Below are 15,696 nucleotides of genomic sequence, written 5' to 3'. Positions count from 1 at the left end.
CACTCACCAGCATGGCTGTGCTGCAGTTCATGCCAGGCTGCCCCTGTGTCCTCGTTGTCTGCGTGGATGCTGGTGGAAGGATCCAGTGCTTCTTCTACAGTGACATCAACTTCTCGCAGGGCACATTTCAATTGGTGAATGCTTCTATTGGCACGTTCTGCAACAAAAACCTGATTAAAGTCAGGGCCAATAAAGTGGTGGAAATCACCCAGATCCTTGGCCAACAAGGCACCGTGAAAAGATGTATCTGGTTTAGGGGAACCTTATGGCACAAAGCAGAATTCTAGCTTCAGCTAGCTAAAGAACAGAGTGGGTAAGAGAAGATGAAATCCAGTTAGAAATCCAGTTAGAAATTAGACTTGTGGATCTCTACCGTCCCTGTCCAGCTCAGTGAGTGTGATGCAATCAGCAAGGAGGACTGGCTAGCAGAGCTCCCTGGTAACCACTGGCTCGGGGAGGTTCCTTCCTTAGCCTTGGTGCTTGGGACTCACCTGCCCCACCAAGATATGAGGTGAGCAGACAGAACCATTCAGGAGACTCAGTCCCTGCAAGCTCTGGTCTAGGGAAGCCTCATTTTCTCTACATCCCTACATCTCCATATTCCTGCCCCACCAAAAGAAGCCAAGCTGCCTGTCCCAGTTCTGATCAAGAGTTGGACAGCTGGGTTAGCACAGTTACAACCCCAACTGTGCAGTCCTGGCTGACTCCATCTCACACGCAGATACTTGGTTAGCCGATGACCACCCCTAGAGTGGAAACCGAAACTAACCAGCACACAGTGACATAAGCTATCTACCATCAAATACTTTAAGGTATACTGTTGTGATAGCTCATCTCTAAAAATAGCCTCAGGGTCACACTGCACTTCCTCACAGGCCTAAATTTGCATTAACAGGCTGCAGTGACAGTTACAGCTCATCTTTACAGGGGTGAGCAGGTTTTACTTTCTCTGTACTGAATGATTGTTTAGGAGCTGGCCACCCTGTTGGAGAGACACATAAAGAAGCTAGGGAAGGACAGACTCTGAGACTACTAAGGGCTCCTCGACTCTACCGGTCTTCAACCTAACTGCTCAGTGTGGCCTCCAAAAGATTCCAGAGACCATTTAACTGTAATGGCATGAAAATGAAGCTGGGGAGAAAATTTCGTTAGTAAAGTGCTTGCTCTGCAAACATGAGGGTCTGGATTCAGATTCCCAAAACCTTTGTAAAAAGCTGCATGTGGCAGAGCACACATGCAACCCCACTGCTGGGGAGGGCAAGAACGGGTGGACTGCACAGGTTCACTTGTCAGCCAGTCTAATTGAATCTGTCAATTTCAGCTTACATTTCAACAGAAAAAAGAAGAGAGTAATCAAGGAAAGACACTCAAGGCTATCCTCTTCCTCCATATGTACACACACAAGAATAAGCACATGAACACACACACACATACACACATACCACACCACACAATCAGACTGATAATTATCATTATCAGTCATCTATGAAAACACATTTTATGAACATGTGTTCTTTATTTTCTCCAATGTTATTAACTTTTAAGTTTTATTACTTAAATATTCCATGTTACAAAATAAGCAATATGGTTACTTTACTTACAGAAACTCTCATCCTCTACATGAATAACACTAAAAAGAACCAGCCCTTCTGGTCTGAGATGAAAGATGAAATCCTATTGTCTTCATGGTGAATTTAGCACCACTGTTTTTTGTATTCCGATCTGATTTCCACACAGACCTTCCTCTAAACACAAACCTGGTGCTGAGTGATAACCAGGCCTGTTCTCTTCTTACTCACTCTGGGTTTAAGAAAGTCCAGATTAGATGCAGTCCTATTTCAGCATTACAAGGAGCAGCAACAGTTTTGTAAGATTCAGTATTTTCTAATCAGACTTGTCAATGGAAAAGGAAAAACGAAGTGTTCTATGACATGCAATGCAGTTCAAACATTTAGATTTCTGCCCTTAAATCTACAAATAAAGCACTTGGCTTTTAGCATCCATTAGAAAGGAAACAGAGGGTTTGACTAACATTGAAAGTATGCTCCACAGAGCTATCAAATTACTTCATTTCTAAGACAAAGAATAATTATTTATGTATACTTACTCTGATTAAAAGCTAAAGTTAGTTAGGCAAAAAAGGGAAATCTTACATGAAAAAAAATGCACAATGGTAAGTCCCTGTGTGTACAGTTCTTTCATGAGATTACAATAATGGCGGGGTTCCTGCTTTATATTTATTTTGTAGGGCTTGGGATTGAACTCTGGGCCTATGGGATGCTGGGCAAAAGGCTCGACCACTGAGCAACATCCCCAGCGTGTGGGCCAACTTGCAGAATCCCTTTCAGTCCTGTTTCTAACACTATTCTATTCAGTCTTTCAGAGCCACACCAGCATTACATGCTAAATTGCATCAGAGATAATACATGAAATTACTAGGCACTGAACTCAACAATTAACCTTCCTCTAAATGTGAGTTTTGGTTTCTCTGTTTTGTTTTTGCACATACTCAATCAGTAGTTATAAGGATCAGAGAAAGAATCTTTGCAAGAACTAAATCCTAAAACTAAGATCAAGTTAAATGACATTTTAAAATTATTTTAGCATCACATTTCAAAGCACTCTAAGTGGTTTCAATTCTTGACAGCAGCATGACAAACGGACTTAATCCTGAAGGATAAATGAAGACAATTCACGACAGATGACAAGCCATGGCTCTTTAACTGAAGCCAGCTCACTGGGGCCCACACTTAAGGAAATAGATTAGACGGGAGGGACCTTTATCATTTCCTACCCTGCTGCTCCTGGCAACAGCTTTATCTAACTAAGAGCCAGAAAGAACATCCATTTCCTCTGTTCACAGAGGCCACTTGCCTTTCATAGAATACATCCTGATTTCTTCTCTCCAGCACCAACTGTAGGCTGTATATAAAACTTAACTATGAATATAAATGCAAATAAAGCTGCTGCATCTGGCAGGTCTCAGGAATATAAATGCAAGTGAACATTATTTCTGTAGTCCATTATCTAAATATCAGACAGTACAATGAGCTCCTAAAAGGGTTTTAAGCTGAAGACTGAAGTCAAAGTGTGTCTTATTAATTTCTCAGTCCAATCTCTTTTCTCCCATGTTTTAACCCCTGGCTCACCATTGAGCCTCTCTTCATAAACGCTAACTTTTTAAAAGATAGCTTTAAACTTTTAAACAGACAATTATGTGCATGTGCACACATATGTTTTTGATCATATTTAACATCTACTAGTCTTCCTCTCTCTCCACCCCTTCCTCCTCCTCCAAAAGTCTTCTATTTAAATGTGGTTTATTTTGTTGTTGTTGCTTTATAAACCTGCAAGTCTAATTAGGCCTGCCTGCATGAGTACAAGTGTAGAGCTATTTAGGAACATGACAACTTCCCAGTAGCTACCCCACTGAAGAAGGACCTCTACTCCCACCCCCACTCCCAAGCCAGCCATAGACTTGTCAATAGCTCCTCAGCTAGGGGTAGAATTAACAGGTTTTTCAGAAAAATACAAGTGTCCCTCAGTGTTAAGACCAAAAACTACATTCATCTAATCAATTATTAATTTCTGTATTTTCCATCTGCCTGGGAGATATGAAAGAAAAATGTCCTAGTGTCAGGGGAGGGGACCCATCCTGCAAAGTGCCCAGCTGTCTCTGAGAACACATACAATGAACCATTTCCTAGCCTGAAATGTGAGAGGCCCTGCAGTTCCTGACACAAGCTTAGACAAGGCCGACAAGCAGGAAAAAAAAAAAAAAAAAAAAAACACACACACACACACACACACACACACAGGAAGACAAGAAAAACGTGTCTGTTTATACTTGACTGGACCACAGCCCAGTTTAGAAGAAGACTCTCATGGTTTACTAGGGAAATAGCAGGTAACAAAATCATGAGAAAAATAACCTCATCCAAAGTTGGACCTGCCAAGTCTGTAAGCAGCCAGCACAATAGTCAAAGTGGCTAATAGAACTTTACAGAAATAAAAATGTCTCAACAAAACTGTGACCCTAACTCTAATGGCTGAAAACATGCTGAAGCGGATGGCACCAGTGGAAAAACAACCTCAATTGACAGTATGATTGTCGTAAGAAAGCAGGGCCCGGAAGATTATCAAGGACAGGTGTGACGCGGGAAGTTTGAGACTAGTTATGTCCATCCTGTGGCATGCACCTGGCACTTTGCTGGCACCAGTTTGGCAGGCTAATACACCTTTTACCATTGGGGATTAATTCCAACTGGGCTGGCAGAGATGTGGGTAGAGTCACCAGACAACACGAGCTATATTCATAACTGTAATTACTTTCTTGAGTCTCTTGCAAAGTCTTGCAATGGCAACATCGTTGTTTCTAAACACAGTGCCATTACTGTTTCAGGCCAGATGACTTTGTCTTAGGAACTGGGCTATGCATCTTTGCCATAGCCCCTGGCTTGTACTCATGAGATGCCAGGATCACTCCTTTCTACCCTCAATTGTGATGATCAGCTACGTCTGGAGACATTACTAAATGTTTGCTTGCCAGACAAATTGTCCCTAGTTGAGACTCACTGGTTGAGATTAATACAGCAAGATAGCTCCTGCTGAGTCTTGCGGAGCTATGCCAACTGTAAGTGTTAAACCCACCACACATACCACACTAGTATACTGCAGTTGCAGCAGCCTTGTGATGAGGTGCAGCATTAATAATAACATGCTGTTGTCACCAGTGCAGATAGGGCAGAGTATAACCAATGTCTGACCAAGCATCAGCTCTAGCTCTGCTCCTCCAAACCTTTCAGTGGCTTAATGACCCAGGTTTCTGGGATGCGTGCAGAGGGCATCAGGATACTTTCCTTTACCTTTGGACTCATGTGAAAACTTTGTCATGAGCGGTTAATGTCACTGAAGTTCAAATCTTTAAAGAACACCAAGATAGAATAGAATTTTTCTCATTTTCCCAATAGCTTGTCATCTTCTTTCCAGAAGCACAGTAAACTACCCTTATAATTTTATAATGCACTGGAAACAGTTATGGTTTCAGGGCTGCCTCTATGAACACCCTTTCTGTTTGTTGTAGGGTGACTACTGTGAACATCCTTTGTTGTTGGGGTGACTACTATGAACCCTTTCTGCCTGTTGTAGGGTGACCATTGTGAACACACTTTCTGCCTGTTGTAGGGTGCCTACTGTGAACACCCTTTCTGTCTGTTGTAGGGTGACTACTGTGAACACCCTTTCTATCTGGTGTAGGGTGACCACAGTGAACACCTTTCTGCCTCTTGTAGGGTGACTACTGTGAACACCCTTTCTGCCTGGTGTAAGGTGACCACAGTGAACACCCTTTCTGCCTGTTGTAGGGTGACTACTGTGAACACCCTTTCTGCCTGGTGTAAGGTGACCACAGTGAACACCCTTTCTGCCTGTTGTAGGGTGACCATTGTGAACACCCTTTTTGCCTCTTGTAGGGTGACTACTGTGAACACCCTTTCTGTCTGGTGTAGGGTGACAATTGTGAACACCCTTTCTGTCTGGTGTAGGGTGACTACTGTGAACACCCTTTCTGTCTGTTGTAGGGTGATCACAGTGAACACCCTTTCTGCCTGTTGTAGGGTGACTACTATGAACACCCTTTCTGTCTGTTATAAGGTGACTATTGTGAACACCCTTTCTGTCTGTTGTAGGGTGACTACTGTGAACACCCTTTCTGTCTGGTGTAAGGTGACCACAGTGAACATCCTTTCTGCCTGTTGTAGGGTGACTACTGTGAACACCCTTTCTGCCTATTGTAGGGTGACTACTATGAACACCCTTTCTGTCTGTTGTAGGGTGACTACTGTGAACACTCTTTCTGTCTGTTTTAGAGTGACTACTGTGAACAACCTGTCTGGTGTAGGGTGACCACAGTGAACACCCTTTCTGCCTGTTGTAGGGTGACTACTGTGAACATCCTTTTGGTTTGTTGTTAAATTTCATCCACTACCTATTTTGCTTCAGTAGTGGAGCAAAAAGAAAATTGGGATTTTGTTTTTAACTTTTGTTTTCAACTACCCTTAGTAGCCTTGAACTAGAAATCCTCCTGCCTCAGCCTCCTCAGCACTGGAATGGCCTATTTCATCGCTCCCTGCTTTTTGATTTTTGTCCTAGTTTAAAAATAAAAATAAAAAGAAAGAACCATGAAAGCTAAAAGTACTAAAACCAACATGAATAATAAACAAAAATGTTCATAATTTTTACACCCTCCCAAAGTGCTTATATATGTATGTTTGCATGTCTTGTGTGTATACATACATACATATAAATACAAATAACATATGGCAAATAATAAAAAGAAAAATCAAGAAAATATTTATGGAAATAGAAAAGAAGAAATGCAAGTTTTGTAAGTAAATCTGAGAAAAAGAGTAACTTTCCCCAAAGATAAACATGCGTTCTTAAGTAGGGCAAAGGTCCAGATGACATCACTGCTAGCTGGCACACATGCAAAACTCTCCGTTAGTAGAGCTATTGCACAAGCCTTCTGCAGATACGCAGTCTTCCCTAGCAGGATCTAGAGAGATGTGCCATTCACATCCAAGTAAATCATCCAGCTTTTCCAACTACATCATACACAGAAGGAAGGGCCTTCCTCCAGGTGTCCTGCCACAGCCCCTTTGCACGTCCAAGGCACCAATTCAACTTCTTTTCAGTTTCACAAGGCTTGAGCACGATCCTCATCCTTTCTCATAGTCTGGCTCAGAGCAAGCAAAGGGCACTGGCACTTGAGGGAACGGGCGTCCCCACTCTAAGTAGGCCTGTACTCAACTTTCTTCCTAGATACAAACAGAAGAACAGGGAAAGCAGGGGAGAAGGAAGCCAGCCAGCGGGAGTGAAAAGCAGGAAGGACAGAGTGCCCACACTCCTCTCCTCTTCCTCATGTCTTTCATCAAGTCCCTGACACACTTGGCCATCTTGGCTCCCATAGGCAATAATTCTCACACCCTGTTCAAGCTTTGAATTCTACAGATGAGGAAACAGAAATCCAAATCCAACTTATGAACTGATCCACGGTCACACAGATACTAATCAGCAGATCGACAGGAAGTTCCGTCATCTGCCGCCTAGTCACACATTCTCTCCCGACTCTGTCATATTCTCCACAGATTCCATCCGCAGGCTGAAAAGCCAATGGTGTGAAAGGAAAGGGGGGGGGGGGGGAACATAACAGAGCGCACATAAAAGAGGAAGTATGGGCTCCTGCTCAGAGCACAAGCTTGCCTGAATGGTAACCCACTCAGAAAAAGGTGAAAAGGAAACTTTTGGTCAGGTGATAAGCCGCATCCATACCCCAGGATGCACCCCAGGATGGCGCAAGGCTCTGTTAGTAGGGACAGATAACCCATTACCTTGTGATCCCTGTCCTTTTTAATACTGAAAGTACATGCTCCAATGTGTTAACACCTAAAACATTCAGTAAATAAATACTTGGCGGCCTGCCGAGAGGTGTTCCTAGTCCCTTCTGGTCGAGAACTGAGCTGTGTTTCCCAGGACACCAGCAATATGCTCACTCTGACTATGCTGGAGATGCTCCTGCAGCCATGTCATAAAAATGAAGAATACTAGCAATTTGTGAATGGACACTTATTTTAAAATCTCAGGAAGAAATAGGAAGAAATACCAATACTTTATTATTCTTCTAGTATGCATAAACTAAGGAGGACATTTTATAACACAATTCTTAAATACTGGACACTCTTGAAATAACAAATGGTGTCATATTCACCACGGTTTGTCCTCTTAAAAACAAAAAGTTTACTTTAAAAGAACTATTCTCCCTGAAAGTGGTAACAGACATTTGACTCTGCTCAAGGTCAGGACTGACCCCACTTCGTTGCCTCCTCCTAGATATGGTTGCATATGCTCAGATGCACAAAAGCTAAGTCACTAAATCAAGAAACAATACATCCCGAAAGCCAGGAGAAACTCAAGTTCTACTTCTTTTTTTGTTTTGTTTTGTTTTTGTTTTTACGGGTTTTGTTGTTGTTGTTTTGTTGTTGTTTTGTTGTTTTTTTTCAAGACGGGGTTTCTCTGTGTAGCCCTGGCTGTCCTGGAACTCTGTAGACCAGGCTGGCCTCGAACTCAGAAATCTGCCTACCTCTGCCTCCTAAGTGCTGGGAGTAAAGGCGTGCGCCACCACCGCCTGGCTTCTTGAATCATTGTTAAAATGATACCTTAATTTTTTCAAATGTTCATCTCCTTTTCTATACCCCTTATTTGTCATTGGTCAAACGTTTTGACCTTAAGTGGTTATCACACCAATTATAAATGTTCAAGTTATCTTAATTAGAACTTCACATTATTGTTACTAGAAGCCATAGCAGTACTGCTACACACATCACTACAAGATTTGTCTTTTATAGTGCTGGGGATTGAACTCAGTACCTTGTCCAGGCCTAAGCAAGTGCTACTCTGGCAAGCTATACCTACTTCTCTAAAATTAGTTTGAAATTAGCCCTATGACTAATTCAAAATGCTTACTATTAGACAATCCCCTAATGTGTGGGAGGAAATGAAGTCCTGAGTAAGTGTGTGTTGTTGACATGAGTACAGCCATGTCAAGGACCCAGTGCCTCAGACCCATCAGAACAGCAAGGCCTTCCCTAGGTCAGGCTGTGGTGAGTGGCAGGCCTCCCCTGGTCAAAGTCTGGATGCACCTGACATTTAGCTGAAACCAGTACATGCAGAAACTACAGACCACAGCTTCCTCATCCCAGTTGACTGCAGCAGCAGACTGTTCCCCTAATGAGGCTGAGTTTCCAGACTGCTGCTGCCGTGCCTCCGTCTGAGACCATGGCCCACCGCTTCCAGCTTGAGCTTACTTGTCTGTCATTTCTTCATTATGTTGCCCCAGTCAGATCAATCGTGTGACTACATCAAAGTGATCAATATTAGATAGCCCACCCCCAGTGGTCAAATAAAAGCCCAACATTATGTCACAGAAGAACTAGATGCAAAAACCAACTAACCAACCAACCACAACAACAACAACAAACCGAAAAACTTAACCAATCTAAAAAGAAGTTATAACCACTTATATCATTGAGCACAGAGTTTTCCTTGATTCCAACAAAAAGGTTAGAAGCAGTTACTTTGGAATCCACCAGCTCTTGAAATATCAGTAGGGGGAAGACTGCATTTAATTCCACCATCCTAGAGTTTGAACACTGAGGATGCTAACCATCTGTAACACCACCAATAGATACAGATGACAAACAATAGCCTACAAAGCCCTAAAGAGATAAACTTTTCAGTGTACTCAGAAAAAAATTTAAATTTTACAGGAAGCAAATGTTAGCAACTAACATTTAATAAGCATTTGTGTGTCAAACATTGGTTACCACCCTTATTTTAAACCACAGCAATCTGCAATTGTTTTGATTTTTGTCTTCCCCAATAATCCAAAGAATCCACACTGTAGAGACTCGTGGCTGATTCATCTCCTATTATTGTAACCCATATCAGGCATTCGGTATATTATTTGCTGAATAATTCAGGTTATAAATGATTCAAATATTTGAACTATGGGCCATAGCATATGGGGATTGTGAAAATGAAGAATAGGAAAAAGTATGTCATAACCTGTAGAATAAAGTTGTTGGTGAAATTTTACTTTCTGTGTCCCACATTAATGTGCCCATCTCGCCTTCCTTCTTTTCTACATGCCAGACAAGCATGCTAATACTGAGCCACATTCACAGCCCCTAGCATGCATTTCTTGCTACAGATGAATGATTTTTTTAAGTTCTGAAAACAAATCAGTTTTATGTTCATTATTTGTTTTGTTCATTTGTTCTCTATAATAATCATGTTGTAATTGACACCACAAATTTACTATAACGAAGCCTCAAGTTTCCAGAGATTTTGCATGTGGTCAAAAGAACAGAGCTAGCTAGCTCTGAGTATGGACAACACTCTACCAGATAATCATTCTTCTGATACTTTGCTCAGAAAACTTGAATTAACTAAAATAGGCTTTGATTATAGTAATTATGACTTGATTAATAATAAAGGCATAGGCTTTAAAGGTGGATACGCCTGAATTCAATACCTGCCTTTGCAGCTACCAACCAGCTGTGTGAGTTTTGACCTGCAACTCAACCTCTCTGAGCTTTGTTATCCGGACTGGTAAAATGAGGTTATTAGTAAGATAAAGTTCTAAATGCTTTGCTATATGAAAATAACGTAGATCAATAAATATTGTATTATTTCAAAAAACTACTAGTGTTTTGTTTCTGGACTTATATGTCAGATTTGCTATACTACACCAGAATTTGCATGTTTAAGAAATATAAATAAGAAATTTATTGGATTAAACAGCCACAGTATGGCAACAGGGTAAAAGTGGCATGGAATTGCCCATGAATTTGTTCTGGCACTTGTTGATAAGACACTTAAATCAAGATGTAGGACCCTTGATGGGTCAGGTAACCACAAGAATCAGAGGTAACAATGCTGCTTAATCCTAAAAACAAAACTAAAAAATTTCATCCATAAGATCAGTGCAACATCCGTCTTCTTCCTACACAGCCTGGCTAGTGCTCAAGGAAAGTGTCTGGAAAAAACCCCACTATTGCCCATGGTACTACTAGGAGCTACTAGGCACTGAGATTCGGAGCAACTCACCCCTGAGACTCCGTTGGTATTGACCCAGACTGTCCTCCAGGGTAGAGTTCCCTGGGGACTTCGCCATGGGGTCAGAGAAGGGAGTTATGCTGGAAAGTGTCCAGTGCACCCCTCCGAGGACAGGCCTAGCGCTGGGGGTTAGGGGATGCCTGCCTGCTTCCTGTCGCTGCTGTCACTAGGGAGCCAGGAACCCCGGACCGAGCTCCGGGGGGCTCTTCCTACGCCCTGGTCCTCATGGTGAACGTCGGGAATTGTAGTTCTTAGGCTCAAAGCCTGCAGCCTCGAGAGTCCTATGTGCCTACCAGCTATACTACGCTTCCCAGAGGGCTATGCGCTCGGGGCGCCACTCCGGCAGTTTAGCGGCCTGAGCCGGTTGCCAAGAAACGGGTTGGCAGGCCGCGCCCTTTCCCTTTTGCATAGCTTGGATTAGTCCCGCTGTCCTGCCATCCTCTGCCAACTGGATCGACCTGCTGACAGAATGGGCCCGGTGAATGATTTAAACTCTTCAAAACGGGCCGGTGTGGAGCCCTCGCAAGGAGTCACTGTAAACTCGATTTTAGTTAGGATTTCTGTCAAAATTGTTTTTCTCTAAAAAATGAAGTGTAAATCTTCCAAACAGCTAGACTATGAAGGCGGCAGACACTGCAACTCTTAGCTTGCCCAGAGCCCCGCCCTCCGCGAGGAATTGGCGCGCTGCCCGCTGGGAATCGTAGTCCTGGTTGGTTGCGGTCCCACTCCAGCCAAGCGGCTCTTCATTGTTCAAGCGGGTCTTGGGGGCACGCCTGCGCAGTGGGCAGCTGCGAGAGCGTGTGGGTGAGACCCTCTGCAAAGCCCCCTTTCATTGTCTGGGTCTGGCGCGTGCGCAGTGAGGCATCGCTGGGCCCTGGCTGGAGGAGGGAGAGGGCCTGGCTCGTTGCCTTTTGCGAGGCGCCTGCGCACTGGGCTGCCGCTCGCTGCCGTTCCCGCTATGTGTGGGGCGTGTGTGGAATAACGTTATTGCCCAGCGGAACCGAGGGGCCCCCCAGCTCCACAGCGGCGGCGGCGACGACGACGACAACGGCGAGGGGGTGGGGGGAGGACAGCGTGGCAGAGACTGACGGGACGCGCCGCGCCCCGCCTCCCGGTCCGGTCCCTCTCTGCGGTGAGGGGTAAGTGATGCGCTGGGGTCGGCACGGCCCGGGATTCTGCACATCCTCAGCTCCGGCGGCCGGGGCCGGGGCGCGGCCCGCGGCGGGATGGAGTGCGGGCCTGGAGGCCGAGGGGCGCCTCCCGGACGCCCCGCGCGGCCGCCGCCCTCCCCTCCCCTCCCCCATGGGCTGCGGCCGCTGCACGGGGCCGGCTTCCCCTCGGTGCTCCCGGTCCTCTTCTGTTCGCTCCCGCTTTGTGCAGCCGCCGCCTGAGCTGCCTGGGAACGCTGCGGGCGGAGCATCGAAGGAATGGCTGCGCGATCGCTGGGGAAGGGAGTTTTCCAGGGCGCCCATCCCTTTTGTGGGGCTGGTTTCGGGGTGTGAGGAGGGCGGCGGCGGTGGGGAGGGGGTGACGGACGACGAGCCTTCAGATGGCGTTAGGAGGGCGTGGAAGACGTGCTGTCACGCAGCCTGCCGGACGACTGCACCCCCACGTAGCCTCTAGCTCGGTAGTAAACCCACGGGAGGAGCGAGTGGCTTCCTGTGGGCTTCATTGTCCCAAGATTCAGTTGTAGGGTTTGGGTATAGTTCCCTTCCATTTTATTCAAAGGAGAGAAATAGCAGCTGCGTGACACCTACAGGAAGACGAGGAATTGTGTCTGTGCTAAGTCATATGATCTCTGTTTTCTGGTCTTGAGTATGAACTGTCGTCCTGACCCACGATCCCCAAAGAGTATAAAGACAGGCTATACAGGCTAGAGTCCCAAGTCTGCCAAGCTGATCAATATAAAATTACTAGGTGACAATGAGGGTTGGGCTTAGGTAGGGCCTGACAGCAAAGCTGTTGTTTAGCAGGGAAATGAACCAGCAGAATTATTTTTTCCACTGGGTGGGTAATGCCTTCATGTTCCTAAGGGAATACATTCAGATACGCTTAAAGCAAACAAACAAAAAACCAACAACAGAAAAAATAGGGCAGCTATGTTTTAGTTTCTGAAATTGATTGGTTTTATTCTGATAGTGAAAATTCAACCACTGGAGAGGAATTTGTTGAAGCAGACAATACATTTATTTGAAAATGCATCCTTTAAAATCATTTGAAGCCCTGAACTTATGGTATTTGCAGTGCTTTGCCAACCTTTTTGCTTAAAACAAGCAGACTGTAGGATGAAGCAGGATGAGGAAGATAATGTGAGAGTAACATTACAAACACAGAACCTAAATCTTTACTGATAAAGCCCTATGTATTTAGCCTTCAGGGACTGAGGAATTCAACCCTGGGAAATAGCAAGTTACAAAACAAGCAGTCTGTATTTTTGCCATTGTTTTAAAAAATAAAACCTGCTCAGCTTTTAGTTTTTTCTTTTGTAAGTACTATAAAACGTTGGTGTCCTAAAACAGGAGTCTTAAGTGGGCTTAACAGAAACTAAGAAACTAATGTAGGCAAAGTGGTTGACTTGTCTGCCAACTCTGAAGCCGTGGAAGGCAGAGCCAAACAAACCAAGATCTGTACTGCAGTGCATTCCCTCCTGTTTGTATACCCTAGGCCCCTTGTCCTGCACAAATATATAAAACATATTCTGCATGCTTCTGAGTGGTCTGTATCAGTTAACTCTGTTCTCACAGTCGTATTACTTTAATCCTTATGTTGTGACATACTATTAATTATACTGAGTGCAGCTTGAGTTTTATAGGCTAACAGAAAATGTGCTTTTTGTAAAAAAAAAATAAAAATTGGTTTCCCTGCTTATTAATAACCAAAATGAAATATATGTCCTAATATTTTATAGCATGAAAAACTCTATAACCTGTGTTAAAAATAAAATATACACACAAGAACTTAATGATGTTGGTTTTTTCTTTAATGAATTATATTATTCTCAACTTACCTTTTAATAATATTTGGGGGGGTGCTTCTTTTACTAGAGTGGATTTTTTTTTTTTTCCGTTTTTCGAGACAGGGTTTCTCTGTGTAGCCCTGGCTGTCCTGGAACTCACTCTGTAGATCAGGCTGGCCTTGAACTCAGAAATCTGCCTGCTTCTGCCTCCCAAGTGCTGGGATTCATGATGTGTTTGGCTTGGTTTAGATTTCAGCCAATTTTTTTTTAAAAAATTCATAAACAAATTCCATGTATGAATTTTATTTAGTAAAATTTTAAATATCTTACCAATACATTTCATGGTATCCTAAAATTTTTGTGTGGAATACATAATCTTCATGTTTCTTATTTTAGCATTAGAATAAACATCAATTCTGCATGCTGATTTAATATCAGGGTTGTTTTTAAAATTTCATAATTAGTAATTTGTTTCATTTTCTTACTACTTTTTGTTCACTGGGGGAAGGGGTCAAAACTCAATTTTATTATTGCATATGGTAGTGATCAGATATTGCACCTCTGGTGGTAAAAGCTTAATATTTGAACTTTGTATCTGTATGGGTTTGCTTTCTCTTTTTTTCCATGTGTGTGGTGTATTTGCATGCATGTGTGTATGAATATTTGTATGTGTTGAGGCATGAATGTATGCCTGTGCACATGGATGCCTGAGACTGAAATCTTCCTTGATTGCTTTTCTACGTTGTTCATTTCGAGGCTTTGTTGAATCTGTAGCTTATGAATAAAGCTCACCTCACTAGCTAGCTTATTCCAGAGATCTCCTCTCTTTACTTTCTGAGCCTAACTGTACATCCCCACACAGGTCACCAAGCCTGCACACCATTTACATGAGTTCTGCCTGTCTGAGCCTTCCGGTCGTCTTGCTTACTCAACAAGTCCTTTAACAGACCCTGTATGGTTTATTCACTTAACAAAATTCTGTTCCTGATATTTTTCACCATTTAATGCATAATGATTTTTCTTCTATCTTAAACATCAAACTGTTAAGTAGTGAACAATTCTAAGAAGAATATGATAGGTAACACTAAGCTATAAATTGCCTGTATAGTTGCAAGTTGTTCTAGAGTACTTAATACACCAATGTTTGATGGATAGATAATGATTAAAGCATTAAGCATCGACCTCTTTCTCCCAGATAGGGTCCTGTTTAGTGGAATAAAAGCCGCGGACCATCTTTTCTCCTTTAATTTTCCTTAACAATGAAAGTTTTGAGTAACTAGCCTTGGCGAAGTAAGCTTTTGATTTACTTGCTCTAATATTTTATGAGGGATATGTTCAGTAGTGAGTTCACTTTTTTTGTGGTATAAAAGAATAAGAAGACATCTGTAATTGATTAAACTGGTTATTTTGTCCAGTTTAGTTGAAATGATTGTGCAACAGGATATGTATTTTTTTAGGCAAAGTAACATAGCAAATATGAAATTTATTTTCATGTCTAACAAAAGCATAGAAGAAACTCACAGGAGGAAAGCTAATATAAACGACATCCATGCAGTATTAACAATGCAAGGGGGAAGAATCCCAAGCATTGTATAGAACTGAAACCAAGGGAAACATAGTGGGGAATAAGCAACCATTTTAGTGCACTAATTATTATTAAATGCTATAGAAAATATTTCTTTTGGGGGGCATGGTATTATTGAAAAGGTGAATTATACCTACAGTACATGGAGCACTTACTAAATGGCAGGGTTATTTTTTTTAAAACATCCTTCTTTATCACAGTATTATCTTATACATTTAAAGTTTAAGGGGTTAGAGAGTTGGCTCAGCAGTTAAGATCACTAGCTGCTCTTCCAGAGGAACTACAACCAGGAGGTAGTTCTCAACCTCCTGTAATTCCAGCTGCAAGGAGCCAGACACTCATGCTTCAGACAACAGAGACACATGGTGAATATTGTACATGCAGGCAAAACACATAACGTTTTAATAAGCACAACATTAGTCAATAACTTTCTATAGCCCATATCACAGAATTGTTGAGTCTGTAACTGAACCTTTGTGTT

General features: G+C 42.9%; 2 protein-coding genes across 15 annotated transcripts in view; one reads left to right on the top strand and one right to left on the bottom strand.

The window, feature by feature from the left end:
* Sdccag8 (SHH signaling and ciliogenesis regulator SDCCAG8) overlaps nucleotides 1–10,835 on the bottom strand; it is a 195,275-nt gene extending 184,440 nt beyond the window's left edge. For 2 of the 5 annotated variants that reach the window (XM_052200142.1, XM_052200141.1), the window contains exons 1-2: nucleotides 10,666–10,835; nucleotides 8–157 (exon numbers count right to left, since the gene is read on the bottom strand). In XM_052200142.1, the coding sequence (XP_052056102.1) occupies nucleotides 8–157; nucleotides 10,666–10,732 (217 nt within the window). In that variant the 5' untranslated portion in view covers nucleotides 10,733–10,835. The remainder of the gene's footprint in view (nucleotides 1–7; nucleotides 158–10,665) is intronic. The other 3 variants (XM_052200140.1, XM_052200138.1, XM_052200139.1) reach the window with 3 other exon arrangements.
* Nucleotides 10,836–11,716: 881 nt separating this feature from the next.
* Nucleotides 11,717–15,696, top strand: part of Cep170 (centrosomal protein 170) — an 80,688-nt gene continuing 76,708 nt past the window's right edge. For all 10 annotated transcript variants that reach the window (XM_052200137.1, XM_052200136.1, XM_052200135.1 and 7 more), the window contains exon 1: nucleotides 11,717–11,813. The gene's annotated coding sequence lies outside the window, so the exon portion shown is untranslated. The remainder of the gene's footprint in view (nucleotides 11,814–15,696) is intronic.

This window comes from Apodemus sylvaticus, chromosome 12 (assembly GCF_947179515.1).
Source record: "Apodemus sylvaticus chromosome 12, mApoSyl1.1, whole genome shotgun sequence".
Lineage (NCBI taxonomy): Eukaryota > Metazoa > Chordata > Mammalia > Rodentia > Muridae > Apodemus > Apodemus sylvaticus.
Note: the sequence above shows the minus strand (reverse complement) of the source record. Positions and strands in the feature narration are given on the sequence as shown.